General features: G+C 42.1%; 1 protein-coding gene across 4 annotated transcripts in view; it reads right to left on the bottom strand.

The window, feature by feature from the left end:
- Window positions 1-15,087, bottom strand: part of anks1b (ankyrin repeat and sterile alpha motif domain containing 1B) — a 244,029-nt gene that overhangs the window by 135,939 nt on the left and 93,003 nt on the right. For all 4 annotated transcript variants that reach the window (XM_069671528.1, XM_069671525.1, XM_069671527.1 and 1 more), the window contains exons 6-9: window positions 14,051-14,126; window positions 11,996-12,097; window positions 5,710-5,832; window positions 4,660-4,847 (exon numbers count right to left, since the gene is read on the bottom strand). In XM_069671528.1, the coding sequence (XP_069527629.1) occupies window positions 4,660-4,847; window positions 5,710-5,832; window positions 11,996-12,097; window positions 14,051-14,126 (489 nt within the window). The remainder of the gene's footprint in view (window positions 1-4,659; window positions 4,848-5,709; window positions 5,833-11,995; window positions 12,098-14,050; window positions 14,127-15,087) is intronic.

The following is a 15,087-nucleotide window of genomic DNA, read 5'->3' as shown; positions in this document are numbered from 1 at the left end:
CTGTCAGGAGTAGGTGGAGACCAATACAAAGCAGAAACAATGAATACAACACTTAAATTCACCAGGTGGGAATAAAGGCAACTCCAAATGAATGCTAATGTTGCTCTTTGTCTGCTGAGGCAATCAGTGCGCAACTGTTAGCTACCACTTTTTAGTTAATTGTATGTGACATTTGTTTTCCTGTTCCTGTTTTGAGTTATTTTACTAAGAGTTAAACAAAAACTCTTTAGGTCGGGTAAAATTACTCAACATGTCCTCAGAGCGACTCTTCCTGAAACATGTGACAGCATTACTCACTCTAATGCCACAATGAATTAACCAGACAGGAGAAAGGTTCAGGAAGAGCAGCAAGACTTTAACACACACACACACACAGGCACACAGTGTCCTTTCCCGGGGCACTTTGGCTCCCAGGAGGCAGGTGTTGTAGATGAGCTCTGTGGCATGAGGTGTCAGAGGGCAGACACAGCCCACCTGATGTCCCAGTGAACCATATGATGCAGCCGATTACAAAGAGAGAGAGAGATCGCCGCAGTGTCTGGTGTGTAGCTTTTAATAGCGACAACAGCAGAGACAGAGGGAGAGAGCCGAGGGAGGTCTGATGACGAGAGAATCAAAAATTAAAATGAGTACAAAAGTGTGAGAGAGCAGAGACAGAAGGATGTATAGAGAGAGGATTAAGAGGCAGAGGCAGGAAATGCAATCTGAAAAACAGTGAGAAATTAATGTGGGGGAAGATTCAGAGGGAGCGAAGGCCAGACAGAGAGAGCAAAAGGACAGCAGCTAGTCTGGAGATAGAGGCAGAAAATGAGGCTGAAACCAAAAGGTCACCAGTCGCTCCGGATAGCAAAGAGCCCTCCGTACACTCTGAATACTGATTGATGTAAAACTGCAGCTGTCAGGTACGCTGCACTGTATGCATGAACAATAGACAGGTACTGTTTGTCAGGTATCAGCAAGTGTTCGATCAACAGGACACCATTCATTCTTCATACCTCGGGACTGCAGAACTGATCAATATTACACTGGTTGTTTATGGGAAACCCTAAAGGGATAGACTAGGATTTTCCTAAACTACATTATACAAATAGGCTTAGCTCATTTAATGGCCCTGAACTGACTGTACTGCAACAGAAAAATAAAGAATAAAAAGTTTACTGCAAACACAATTCTCTTGTGAAAACACGGCTCAGTTTCCACTTATAGAAGAGAAAGAAAACCAGACAGAAAATCGGATCTTTACACAGATTTGTCTTCTAGTGGTGTGGCTCCATGGATGAAAATGTCTGTGCGTCCATATTAGAGTATCTAAAGATTTATTGAATGTACTGTCCTGAAGTTCTGTAGAGGTGACTTCTACTATGACGAGCAGGATGACACTTTGACACTAGACATTAACTAGCTGTGATTTTTTACAAGAGTGGAAGAGGATGTACTTTGTATTTAGTGCATTTAACAAGCAAATGTTAGCATGGTTAGAGGCTAAACTAAACCTCGTATCTATTTCTTGTAACTACAGTAAGCTCTGTTTAGAGCAGCTAGCATAGCCGTAGATTTCTGCCATTTCGTGCTGTGTGTTTTTTGCGTTGGTCTTATCTCTCTCTCTCTCCTGTGTGCTTCTCAGGTGCTGCTCTCACCTTTGTGCAGCAGGTGATTAAGGCAAAGGTAAGACCCGTTAATTAGAGCAAATCACGTAAAACGGTTTCTTTTTCTGTAAACAATGCACCACGCGGAAAAGGAAGTCCCTAACCGCCGGCTACATGCCGCGGCATGTTCACCGTTGTCCCCAGAGGCTATATCATCATCAGACTACAGCCGATGGGATCCGAGATTTGATAACCATCTTCTGGGGATGTAACATGTTTTGACGTAAAAAGAAATCCTATTTCTATAAGATAAACAAACAAAACATAAAAAATATGAGCCTAAAACATGTTACATATTACATATTAAAATGATATGTAATTTGTAAATATTTCACTGTTTCCTAGAAATTTTTGCCTGCAAAGGTCAAGACGCAAAATCACCAAGGATGCACTTTTTGTAGCGTCTAACAACGAAGTTGAAGCTTGTCTCCATTTTTAATTTTAATCATTGTAATTAAAAAAGTTTTGTTTTGTTAGGTGGACAAAATATGCATTTTGATGGCCTCACCTTGAGCTCAGGGACATTGTGATTTGCATTTTTTCAATCTATTTTCTAATTAAGTTGTCATGTAATTAATCAATTTCATAGGCTGGATATTGAAAGTAATCTTTAGTGGCAGCTTTTGTCTTTCTATAGAGAACGGATAAATAAGCCAGCGTCAGTATAACGGTGGAATTGTCTGTCAGAGACGCACATCGGCTTAACTCGATTGAACACACACACAGGAAGACCTCATCTGAATACGGCACACGCACAAACATGCATCTGTTATTACTCGTTTCACACACAATGGGTACCAAGGCAGTGTGAGAAGGCTGCGTTCTTACTGTGTGTGTGCCATCTTCGTGTTTTGTCATGTTTTATTCATGCGTAATGGACACATGGAATCACATACTAATGGCTCGGTCCACATGTACACACAGCAGCCCGCAGGCACACACACACACACACACACACACACACACTGTGAATGTCAGTAGTAGAATACAAATTGGTACTTATGGAGAGAAAGAGAGAGAGAGAGAGAAGATGGATTGAGATAATTACAGCCTGAGTGAGCGGAGGTGTGTGTGTGTTCGGTGTGTATGTGCATGTGTGTTTGAACGCCTGCTGCACTGTACGTAAACATGTCTCTGCCTGCTTTCATACGGAGGTTATTAAGAGAAAAGAAGAAGATGATGAGCTATTGATCAGTGTCACAATATTTCCTCTGAGGTGTGTTTGAGTGAGCGAGAAGGAGAGAAACTGAAGCGAGATAGAAACAGACAATCGCGTTCCTTTGGCCGCCTCTCTGTGTGAGGTCTAAAGACTCAGGTGGGGGGTCAGTGTGATAGAAGACCTCTGCGTGCTGCCGCGTCTCACTTCCTAGACGGTGGAATTGAAAAAGCTCTGAGCCTCTTGGTCACGCTGCGCTGGCTCTAAAGAATAAACTGCAGCTGAGATTCCGTGGTCAGCTAACACAGATAAAAGTGACCTATTTCACCCGCAATCGGATTTCAAACCAATAAGGTCTAATCAGATTTACTGTGTGAGAGAGTGAAGAGAGAGAGAGGCAATATTTCTGTATAAAAGGCATCAAATAAGAAGAAACACGGTCTACACTAAGAGTGCCTGCAGGCTGAGCAGGAATAATAATTTGACAAATTCAAGCAACAACATAAAACAGAAGCTTTTGTGTGTCAGCAACAACAAGTGAATACTCAATTGGACACCTGCTCAGCGGCATCATTCTAGCTGATACTGCCCTCTGCTGGCAGAACAGACAAAGTGCAAGCATTCATTTCAGCAAAAAACATCTACGTATGCGCACACAGTGCTTTGTAGAGTGCTAAGAAAATCATCCATTATCTATACCGCTTATCCTGTTCAGGGTCGCAGGGGGTGGAGCCTATCCTAGCTGTCTAAGAAATGACATGCTTTTAGTTTTAATGCTTTGTGACTTCTGTCTACCAAGTGAAGTGCAGCAGTTGTGCATGTGCATGATACTATCAAAGATTAAGAGTTTTATTGTGCAGTTAAAACATCTAGAAATGCAATCTAACATAGAAAAAAACCGTCTCTTTGCACTCTTGATAATTAATTATATAAAAGAAAAACTGGTTTACAGTATTTTTATAATCAAAAAGAAACTAATCAAAATATTGCAATTATTTCTTCCGCATACAAAATGTAACAATATGTACACTATGTATGGCTGTAACTAATGATCATTATAATAATACCTTATAATTTAATTTGTCAATATTTCATGGGGCACTGGTTTAGCTCAGCTGGGAGCACAGGCGTCCCATATACTCCTCAGCTGTTCTATCTAAGTAGGCAAAATGGCCAAAAAATAATCTTAAACATATATATATATATTTAGAGAGAGAGAGAGAGAGAGAGAGAGAGAGAGAATATATAGAGAATAGGCAGTTCCTATAATTTCCATATTACATATTTTGTTGACTATGGTAGTGCAAAAGCTGTGATAATCAGTTTACAATGAGATAACAGTCCTTACTTTTAGAGGCTTAAACCTGCAATTGTTACACTTTTGTTTGATTAATAATAATTAATAAATTACCAAGTGTGCTTTTCTAATATTGTCTGGGCTTATCAATAATTTGACTTATTACATCAGCATGACTACTGACACAAGTTACAACCATAGTATGTGAATGTAAAAGGGTCAATGGAAAGCCATGTGGGTAAATGCCCTGAAGAAATGGAGTCCTTTTACTGTATTTAATGCAGACACTGAGGAGCTGCGCCGTTACAATCTACAAACAGCCGACAACATAATATTGCAGTTGCTGCATCTACTTTGTTTTTGTGTCATAGGAAACAGTTGTGACAAAATGTGAACTCTTAACTCAGAAGTTTAGAAGAAGCCCTTGAAAAAAAGAGTGAACCCAAAGCAAGAGGTAAACTAAAAAAACTGAAAACAATGTTTGGCCGCGGATCACTCCCCAGAGCAGTGGCATATGAAAACACAGAAAAATGCTCCTCTGTCATGAATGAGCGCCGTACCTTGGTGACTTGGGTCAGAGTGCCGTTGGGTCGATCCGGCCGCTCCTCGTCAGAGAGCCGCCCGCTGCCAAAGCTGTCCATGGAGTGGGAGGAGATGGTGTGGCAGAGCTCCTCGAAGGAGTAGTCCCTGTCCCGGCACTTTTTGATCTCGTGGAGCAGTTTGGACAGCTCGCTTGTCACGGCGTCATCTGGGGAGAGGAGGACAGCGTCAGCACAGCCAGTCCCCAGTCGTGTACAGTAAGGCCTGGGGTATTGATTTCTAAACCACCAGAACAGAGTGTGTGGAACACAAGAAGGAACTGTACTATCATGTTCGCCTGATTTATTACTAGAATCAAAAGCAGGGACAGAATCATGCTTTTAAAACTCCTCCTCTGCCTCTCCTCTGCACTGCTGATGTGCTCAAACTTGTGTTCAGGCACATTCAGAGGAGCAAACTGTGCTAATCACTTTCTCTCCTCCCAACTGCGAGAGAGCCAGAGGTAATTATGGGATCTGCTGACACTCAATGAGAGAGAAGCTTGGATGAGCAAGCGCTCAGCTGGTTGTAGTGTCAGATTTAAAGCACAGGGGGCAGCGCTGGACAGGAAAAATGTACAGCTGCTTTGAGAGGTAGTTACTGTTTGCCTCCACTAAAGGAGCTGCTCTCCATGGCTGGGTTTATGTTGCATTGTTTGCTTATGTTTCACTGATTAATGATACTTTACATCAAGTTTAGATGTTTATTTTTACCAAGAATAATTCAACAAAATATCCTTGAAAGGTTGGATCCATCTGAGCTGCAGAGTCAGCCTACAGTGTATTCCCTTTACTTGTTGGAATGATTATTTTATGCTATCTTGTGTTGCATATTTAAACAAAACATTCTGGAGGTCGTGCAAGAGATTTCTTTTAACAGCTCGAGTTGTTTATTAAAATCTCTACTGCTGGTTTTGGCTCATTCTTCAAAAGGAAGTTTTTACCACTTTTAACCGGCTTTTTTATGTCCCTGAACCTGTGTTATGATTGTCAAATTAATTGTGTGTGTGTGCAGTGTGTGTGTTTACTCACTCTTGTGTTTAAGGGAGGGTGAAGCGCAGGGCGAGGGGACAGAGGTTCGAGGTGCAGGGATGGGACACTTGCGGACGGGCTCCTCCAAGATACTCCTCCTCTCCATCTCGTCCATCATATGTTCTACAGACAGAGGAGGAGAAGGGGTGAGAAGGTGGAGGAATATGAGTGTGAAGGAGAATGTGATGGAGATAGGAGAGTGGGTAAGGAGGAGAGGGGGGAGGAAAAAGCATTTGAGAGGCATTTTCTCTGGATCAATAAAACAGCACGGCCATCAGCATGGTAAACACTTATGCTGCGTTCAATTCGCACTTTTTCCCCACGCCGCAAATTCACTTTACTGCTGCTGCTAATAGAGCTCGCTGCTGTTCATAAAAGCAAAAGAGGAAGGAAAGGAAACGAGGAGGAGAGCAGGTTGAGGTGTGGGGTTTAAGAGAGGCCAGATAGACATTAATAAAAACATAATAACAGGCTTAAACTAGGGATGCACGACATTGGATTTTTTGTAGATATACCAAATTTTCCAACCCTTTTTGCTGATTTCGATACAGATATATGAGGCACATGTTTTTCCACCTAATTGCAGAGAACATCAAGTCTCCCCTGTGGTGGAATTGATATCATGCCCACTCTTATTGTAGTGGCCAAAAACTGCCATAAAGCAGACATCTTGCGCCCTTCCTCTTGATGGAAGAGGCGTTGTACAAAAGGTCACGTGTCTAATCACTCACGTTTCTGAGCGCACCTGAACACAGCATCCCCTCGAAACACAACGGTGAGGGAGACATGCCCGGACTTGTTTAGTGCACCTACTACGGAAACGTCAGTGATCGCTGACGGACTCTTTTTATCCTGTGTGCGTCCATGAATATTTAAGTTAGTTTTGCACTGATGTTTATGTTACATTCTGTTAGCGTCGGCTTTGGCTGCGAGTGTATTTTCGTTGTGCTTGATGTCCGGTAAAATGATGAGAACGTGAGCTAACTGTTAGCTAGTTGTGAAAGTTGTTTAACTTCTATTCATTGGCTCGAGTTTCTGTGGCTTTTTGGTCTTTATTTGTATATTGTTGATAACTTTGTGCAGGCAGTGCGCACGCACACTCGCGCCGAGTTAATGTAGCATTACGTCAAGCTTTTTTAAGGAATCATTGAGCATTTAGGCAGAATTAAATTGGGTTTTGTCGGTGGGAAATAGCAGCAGAAATATGACATATCAGCCGATGCCAATATGTCATTTTCAAGCCATAATCTGCCGATACCGATAACGTGCCGATAATATCGTGCATCCCTAGCTCAAACAGTGGAATAACGCGGCAGACTGCATGCAGAGCCCTAATGAGGAACCCTATTAGTGTCAGGAGAGTGTGTGTACAATTATTCTTACAGGCATTCAGCTCAACAACTTTAATACACAACCATATTTGCATACCGTTACACCGAGTGTGTATCAGTCAGGATTTAAAAGCTTTGACAGTTTTATTCCTCTGTTGAAGACTCGCATCTAAACTCCTGCACGGCACTGTAGTATATAACATGCTGCTGCTGCTGGGCGGTGAAAAGTGAAACGTTAATGCTTCTAAACAGTGGGATGAGTCATGTGCTGTAAATTAAATGATAATCTATCCATAATTAGGTGCCTGTGGCAACCAGCAACCCCCTCAGCTGCTATAACGGAGTAAATGACAGGTCTTTGTGTGCGTGTTTGTGTGTGTGTGCGTCCTGTGTCTCCTCTCCAACAGGAAATGGCATGCAGCTGATCTTTTTACTAAGTCACAGCTGTGTCCTTTTCTCCCTCTCTCGCTCTTTCTTCCTCACAGTCTCACATTTATGCTCGAGTACAAATCTCTCCTCTTCCAGCGCTGGTTCACTGAGATTAAATGTTGAAGGCCGCTTCTCCTGACCGATATCTTTCATCGTGTGGGTTGTTGACATTTAAAAAATATACCAGTGGACGAATCGTGTCTATAAAAGCGTTTCAATCTTTGTTCTCAGACGTCTTTCAGTTTCCTGAGTGCATATTTATGATAACTAAAAGTCATTATCAGATGCTGGATCAAGCTCATATGAAACAAATACATTTTACATCTGCCTTAGACTATTTAACCTCACTGATGTACGCACAAGGGCTGCACGGTGGTGCAGTAGTTAGCGCTGTTGCCTCACAGCTAGAAGGTTCCTAGTCCAAACCCTGGTGCAGACAAAGCGGGCCTTTCTGTGTGGAGTTTGCATGTTCTCTCAGGGTCCAAAGACATGCTTGTTAGGTTCATTGATGACTCTAAATTGCCCGTGGGTGTGAGTGTGAGCATGAAAGGTTGACCGTCTCTATGTGTCTTTGATTGACTGGCCATCAGTCCAGGTTGTACCCCGCCTCTCGCCCAACGACAGCTGGGGTAGGCTCCAGCCTCCCCGCGACCCAGAACAAGATAAATGGTATAGATAAAGGATGGATGGATGATATACGTACATGTGTCTGTTATTTGTGCTTCATTATTTGTATAATCCTTCTCTGCTGGTCTATTCTGCACACACAGCATTTATAACAGGTCTGTCTGTCCTGTCCAAGGTCTCTCCCATTCCTCCTTGTAGGGGAGAACAAACAGTTCCAAAAGCTACCAAATGTTCAAGCTGAAATGTGTAAAAAATATTATGCAAGATGTCTGGAATGCCTCACTCTGAGTTATGATGTAGGGATGCACAATGTGGGATTTTTTGCCGATATCTGATATGCCGATATTTTCTAACCCTTTTTGCCGATTTCAGTACCGATATATTAGGCACATGTTTTCTTCCACCTAATTGCAGAGAACATCAAGCCTTTCAGATATTGATACCATGCCTACTCTTATTGTAGTGGCCCATTGCCAGATTCTTGAGATTAAATTTGTAGTGTTGAATGAGATTTGGCCCCTCCTGAGTACAACCATGCTTGACGGAAGAGGGCGCGCACACTCGTGCCGAGTTAATGTCATAGCATTATGTCAAGCTTTTTTAGGGATTCATCAAGCATTTAGGCAGAATTAAAGCGTTGTTTTATCGGCGGAAAATACCGGGAGAAAAATTACATATCTATATGTATGTGTCATTTTCAAGCCATTATCTGTAGATACCGATAACGTGCCGATAATATAATCCCTATTATAATGCCATTAAATAAAACAATGGTATTGCCAAAAGGGTACACACCTGCTATGCCATAAAAGCAACAATTTAAAGATTATTTTTTGGGCTTTTTATGCCTTTATTTAAGAGAGGACAGTGGATAGCGGCAGTAACGGGAAGAGAGAGTGGGGACAACACGCGGCAAAGGGCCGAGGGCGGGAGTTGAACCCGGGGCCGCCGCATCAAGGACGATAGCCTCTGTAGATGGTTGCCGATTCAACCACTGAGCCAAACCGGCGCCCATAAAAGCAACAAGTTAGATTTTTTTAGTTTGGTTAGTTGTCCTGTCCTGTCCTACATTAAACAAGTACAACCAGGCAGTTATTTTGGTCAAACCCTTTTGGTCTGCTCCTCATTGTTTTAGTCGTGTTTTCAGACAGCACTTGCCACTGGAAACAAAGTTACTGAGAGCTGTAAGAAAGGACCAAAACAGTTAAGTTGTTGGCCGTAAAATCAAACCTTAAAGGCGCTAAAAGGCTCCATAGAGCTGAGAGTTACTGAGCTACTAGGTTATAACTCTCAGTGGGACAGTCACCACAAGCAGCCACTTTAGCATTGTCACTTGGTCCATTCTTAGTATAAACATACAGGCTACTTTAGGGGAAATAAAAGGGGACAGGCAGATGGTTCCTCCAACATTTGTACAGATAAGATATTTGAGCACAAACTGGAATCCCCACAGCTACGCCACTCTTCCTGTTACATCACTGTGTTTTCCCTGGTTTAATGTTAGCTTCATGTGTGTTATTTTCTAGCTGTGGCCAATATGCAACATTCCAGTGATTCAGTCTGCGCTCCTCTTTCTATCTTTGCCTCCTAGTTAAGACTGACTCGCTGTTAATTTAAGCCCCGACATATTCTCCTTATCCCTCCAGCCTTCCATTTCTGTCTGCCTTTATCTCTCTCTCCTTGAATCATGTGTTAACTCAGGCCTTACATACACCCACAGATCACACGAGGACAGATAGTGAAGGCCTCGCAGCCGCAGATTACAGCGTTCATAGTGAGCCTCGTAATCACCTCAGGACACTCTGTCTTCGGAAGGTGCAATCTGGAGAATCTTTGGGTCTCTGGGGACGTCAAAATAAACTCACACTAACAATCTTTGGTCACACGCAGAACACAGCGCAGTAAACATGAGGAAAGCAGGCATTTTAATGGCAGGTGGAAAACCAAGAGGAGGAAGAGTGAAGACAAAACGGGACGGCACTAAAAATAAAAACAAACCGTCAGGATGCATCTGTAACGCAAAGTTGTTGTTTGTTGACACTATTTGTACAATCAAGTTTAATTATGAAGCTTCTGAAAGTGATCTTTGAAGGATTAGGCGTGGGAATCTCAGGGTAACTCATGATACGATACGCCATACATGACCCACGATAACAGCCATTCTGCGATAACTGATATATTGCAAGACATGTCGATATCTGATGAACTTCTCATGCAATTAATTTCCATTCACGTTAGCCTCATTCATGTCATAAGCACCACCGCTAGGAGGCAGGATGAAGTGAAGTAGTATCAATATTGTGTCCCCTCCCTATAAAGGATTGATGGTTGGATAAGACAGGGAAAAGAAAACTACACCTTTGACTTTTTACTTTACTTACATTTTAGAGACCAATAGATAAACCTAAGCTTACTCTGTAGTGAAAACAATATTTACAGCAGCCATGTTTAAAAGAAATGCACATTTTTTTTCCCTTTTGAAGAGTGCTTACTCATCCCGACATACTGTTTTTACAAAGCACATTGAGCTGCTTGTGTTTGCAGCAAAGTAAAGGAACCGACCCAGTCCGCATTTGAATTGACTATAAAATATATTTGCATTTAAACAGTGCTCTACATCACTCATAAATTGTTCGTTTAAATGTGTCAAACGTGGAAACTTTTAGTGTCCAGGCTGTGAATGTTAATATGAGGATGATGGCCCTGGCCAGTCATAAAGCTGGGATGTATAAAAATCTGTGTCCTTCTATAGCACACTGAGGCCCTGCTGTTCCTGCACAGGGTGTGCCAGTACAAATCTCACAGCAGCGTATTGCAGTGCAGATTATTATAACTGCTTATGAAAAACCTGTATATACACATTAGAACCTATTCATTGTGGGTGATTGAGCCTACGGCCCACTGATGAAAGCCTTTGCATTTGTAGTATTACAGTCTGGTTGGACTTTTGCGCCCAGTTAGTGACACGTTTTCCGTCAGCCAGCAGTGGTTGGTCTGCCAGAGAGAGTAGGCGGAGCTAAGCGGCTGCTTTTCCGGTCTCTGCAAGTGCTGCGAGTAAACAGTAATCTACTATGGCTGAACAAACAAAGAAAAGATGGATGACTACAGATACAACTTCAAAAATAAGTGAAAATCCAAAGAAAAAGAAACAAAGTCGACGCTCAGATGAAGCAAACAGTCTGAAAAGGAAAGCGACCAACAGCGAGGAAAATCAAGAGTTACAACCAGAGCCAACCATGGATGTCACACATGTAACACTGTCTGGATATCTGGGAAGTATGCTCACGCAATTACAGTTTATCACCATAGTTGCCGCCAAAGAGAACCAAACTGAGATCTTCGAGATTACCATTTTAACTATGCCTCATTACCAAGAACTCTATTTATCTGATGAATTGTGCAACAATTCTTGCACAAATTCCAGGAGATCATCGATAACCATCTTAATCATGATCCGACTCGACCCAAAATTCAGTGGAAGAGAGTTGGGAGGAAGAGTACTGTGAGAACGGACATGCAATCAGGGCTGGAGCTCTGTACAGGAGCTCCTATTGTTTCCCCAACAGAGAATAACCTTAATTGGATCACATCCGCTGAAAACAACAACCACAAAGTCATGTTCTGCATGCATGTGCCAAAAACTCTCAATAGTGGATAGCTTCTCTTGCACATTTGTAGAACATGTATGTGTAACGCATGTCATCATGTGTGCAGGATTGGTCAACTGCAAACTGAAATGTCACCTGAAGCTAACTCACATCATTTGGCAGATACTGTCCCTGCTCATGTTTTGCAAGTGAAGAAACTGTGAATGCTGTGTCTTTAATCTTCATTATGTTGTACTACATCTACAAGTGAAATCCATCTAAATCTTCAGTGTGTGTATAAGTGTGTCTTACCTTGTATAACAGCCGTGATCTGCTGGGATTTCTGTGCAGGATGCTCTCTCAGGATGTCCAGCGCTGTTCTCCCCTGGTTGTCTGTCAGGTTTGTGTCGATTTCTGACACACAAACACGAAAAAATACCAAATAAGCATTGACACACATGAACAGCAGGCCACACACACTGCACACACATACTCTACAAACATTTACACACACAAATTCAGATCAGCTGACACCCCCCCTCACTCACTAAAGTGCAGTCAGCAAAAGATGAACGAGTTACAGTCACCAGAGGAAGATGGTGGGATTTTATTAATTCATGAAGACTCTTTTACAAACAGAAAACACGCGTTTCATAACATAACATGAGTTTACAAAAGACTAAGGACACATAAAAAGAACAGGCTTACAACACAAACAAATGGGCTTACACCCACTCCAACACACCTGACGCTGATAAACACACCCAGCTCTTCTTCTACTGCGAGTCCTCATTTACCTGACTGTTAGCCGGTTTAATCCCTGTCTGTGCTCGAGGATTCAGTTCAACATGAAAAATGTATGACACTCCATTCATTCTGCTCGGCACCATGAGATATGAATGAAAGAAAAATGAATAAAAACAGAAGGAAACACTTTTTGACCTGACAGTTTTCTCCCTTTCTAGTTTACTCCTAACGGTACTCGCATTAATTGAATATTCAAAGACAGAATCAATTGAATGAATAACAATTCTTGATGGGTTTTTTTGTTATAAGTTCCTTTTTTTCTCTCCCTGTTTTTCCAAACATAGAATAAAAAAAATATTACCACTCTACAGTCTGCACAGTTAAACTGAAGCAACTGCCATCAGCTAGTTAGCTTAGCTTAGCCAAAACAGGAACACAGTTTCTCAAACATTTCCAAATCTAACCAATCTATAATTTATCTTGGTTCTTTATTTAATTTAAAAAAAAAAAAAGATTGTTTGCCAGAAGAATTGCCACGCAATCAACAGAGACTCCAGGAAGTTCGATTTCCCAGTCAAGACACAACTCCAGCACTGAACTTTGAAGGCTAACATGTTCCCCCTGTTTCAAGTCATTTTGCTAAGCTAAGCTAACTGGCTGCTGGTTGGACAGTTGCTTTATATTTACTGTACAGAGATAAGACATCATAGTGGTATCAATCTTTTATCTAATCCCAGTAAGTTATATTTGTTTAACCCAACACAGACAAGATTTTTAGTAGTCCTCTGGACAAAAGGAATTTGTGCTTCCAACCATTTCTGACAAAAATATCTCTGATGCACTGACTTTATATGTCAACATTCTCGGCTGTTTCCCTGCATAGTTCGTGACCGACAAAGAACGGCTGGCAGCCCATCCTGCCTACTACCCCCACACACACACACACAATGTTTAAAAGGCAAAGATGGACTAAACTTCAGTGAATCAGGCCAGCGCAGAGCCGTGTTGATCCAGGATGTTAATAAAATTGAACCCAAAAGAACATGGCAACCCACAGGAAGTCCTGCAGGAAACAGGAAGTGCTAAAGGAAAAAGGGTGGGGGGTGGTAGTGGTATCAAAGGACAACAGTGTTTAGACTCAATCTGCTCAGAATGTAACCTAAAATGTGATGAGATGTCATTTTTCCCTCCATTTTTAACATGCGTTACATTTGCAAACAATAACAACGCAGGTGATTTGTCTGAGTGATAAAAGCAGGAAACTTGTGTTTAATTTTTGTCAGAACTCATCACAATAACCTTTGACCTAGTTCCCAAATCCAGTGACATCATCAAAATGAGACACCACGCATCATTTCCGGCTGAACTTTCTGCACCTCCTCCTCGTACAACTGGAAAACCAAAACTGCCAAAACTATAATAAAGCTAAAAGTCTGGGATTGTGTAACAGCAGACAGATGCCTGGAGTTCACCTGAGGGCAAATCCAACCCACAAAAACATGTGGAGCATCCCGCCCCAGGTTAAAAAAAGAAGAGGGAACAAATGAAACACAAACACATACAAGCACACAAACACACTCACAGTGTTTGTGTTTTTCCGGGATACATTTATAGGCCTACCTGACTCAAGCAGAAGGCGAACTACATCCATCTTCCCAAAGAGAGCTGCCTCGTGGAGGGCACTGCCATTCTCGGTCTGAGAGAGAGAGAGACGGGGTGTGTGTTAGAATTCCATCACTTTAACAATTGAAAACAGAGACTAAAATAGACAGTACAAGGACGCATGTGGATTTGGAGCACGACAAGGCATTAGAAAAATACAAGGATTAAAGAGGCAATTTTATGATTTGATATCTTTATTTCTTGCTAGCAAAGAGATTCAGCATTCCCTCGCCTGCAAACAGCGTGAGGCCTCACTGATTTCAAACCATTACGCAGGCAGCAGGAGCCTGTGTGGAAACGTCCCAATTTCCCTCCCCGTACCTCGGCCCCCCTATCAGCCTCCAGTGCTTCTAATGGGGATATTACAGATACAGATGTGATGCAACACATGGAAACCAGCGAGGGGAGGGCGCTGGTTAAGTGCTTCATCTTGGATCAGCAGTGATGAGAGAGGTGATTACTCTGACAAGCCCACATTTAACAGAGCAACACTCAGGACCGACAATAAGAGAAAAGAGCTGCCGTGAGTTAGAAGAAAAACGCTTGATTTAAAGACCCCAGGTTTAGATTTTTATGCGACTATGAAACACTTAACATTCTTCCCTTAGGCTTCAAAGTGTGGAGCTCTTCTATCTGCTGTATAGTCATTTAATACAATCACAAGGTCGCCATAATCATTTCTACACGTCTTTTGTTTAAAGCTCCTGTGAATAACTTTGGGTTTGTGTTGATTTTGGCGCCCCCTGTGGACAAAGCTGTACCTCATATCTCTTTGCTGATTTTGTCCTGTACATGCTTAAGTGCTGTTTTTTACCAAATGTATCACAAATCATATGTATCACTCACTTTAAATGTTTGCCCTGGAAAATGTAAACAAAGGCAGCGTGCAGTTCATCGTTGCGTCTGACACCTACCCCCCCGCCAGCAGTTTCAGGCATTAAAAATAACTATATAGAAATAATCAATCTTGTTGCTGAGGGTCTGGTTTGCTTTTG

The sequence above is a fragment of the Semicossyphus pulcher genome, unplaced genomic scaffold (genome assembly GCF_022749685.1).
Source record: "Semicossyphus pulcher isolate SPU_LCO1_2020_fin unplaced genomic scaffold, fSemPul1.0.p SCAF_20, whole genome shotgun sequence".
Taxonomy (NCBI): domain Eukaryota; kingdom Metazoa; phylum Chordata; class Actinopteri; order Labriformes; family Labridae; genus Semicossyphus; species Semicossyphus pulcher.
The sequence above is the reverse complement of the archived record's forward strand: the minus strand, read 5'-3'. Positions and strand labels throughout refer to the sequence as shown.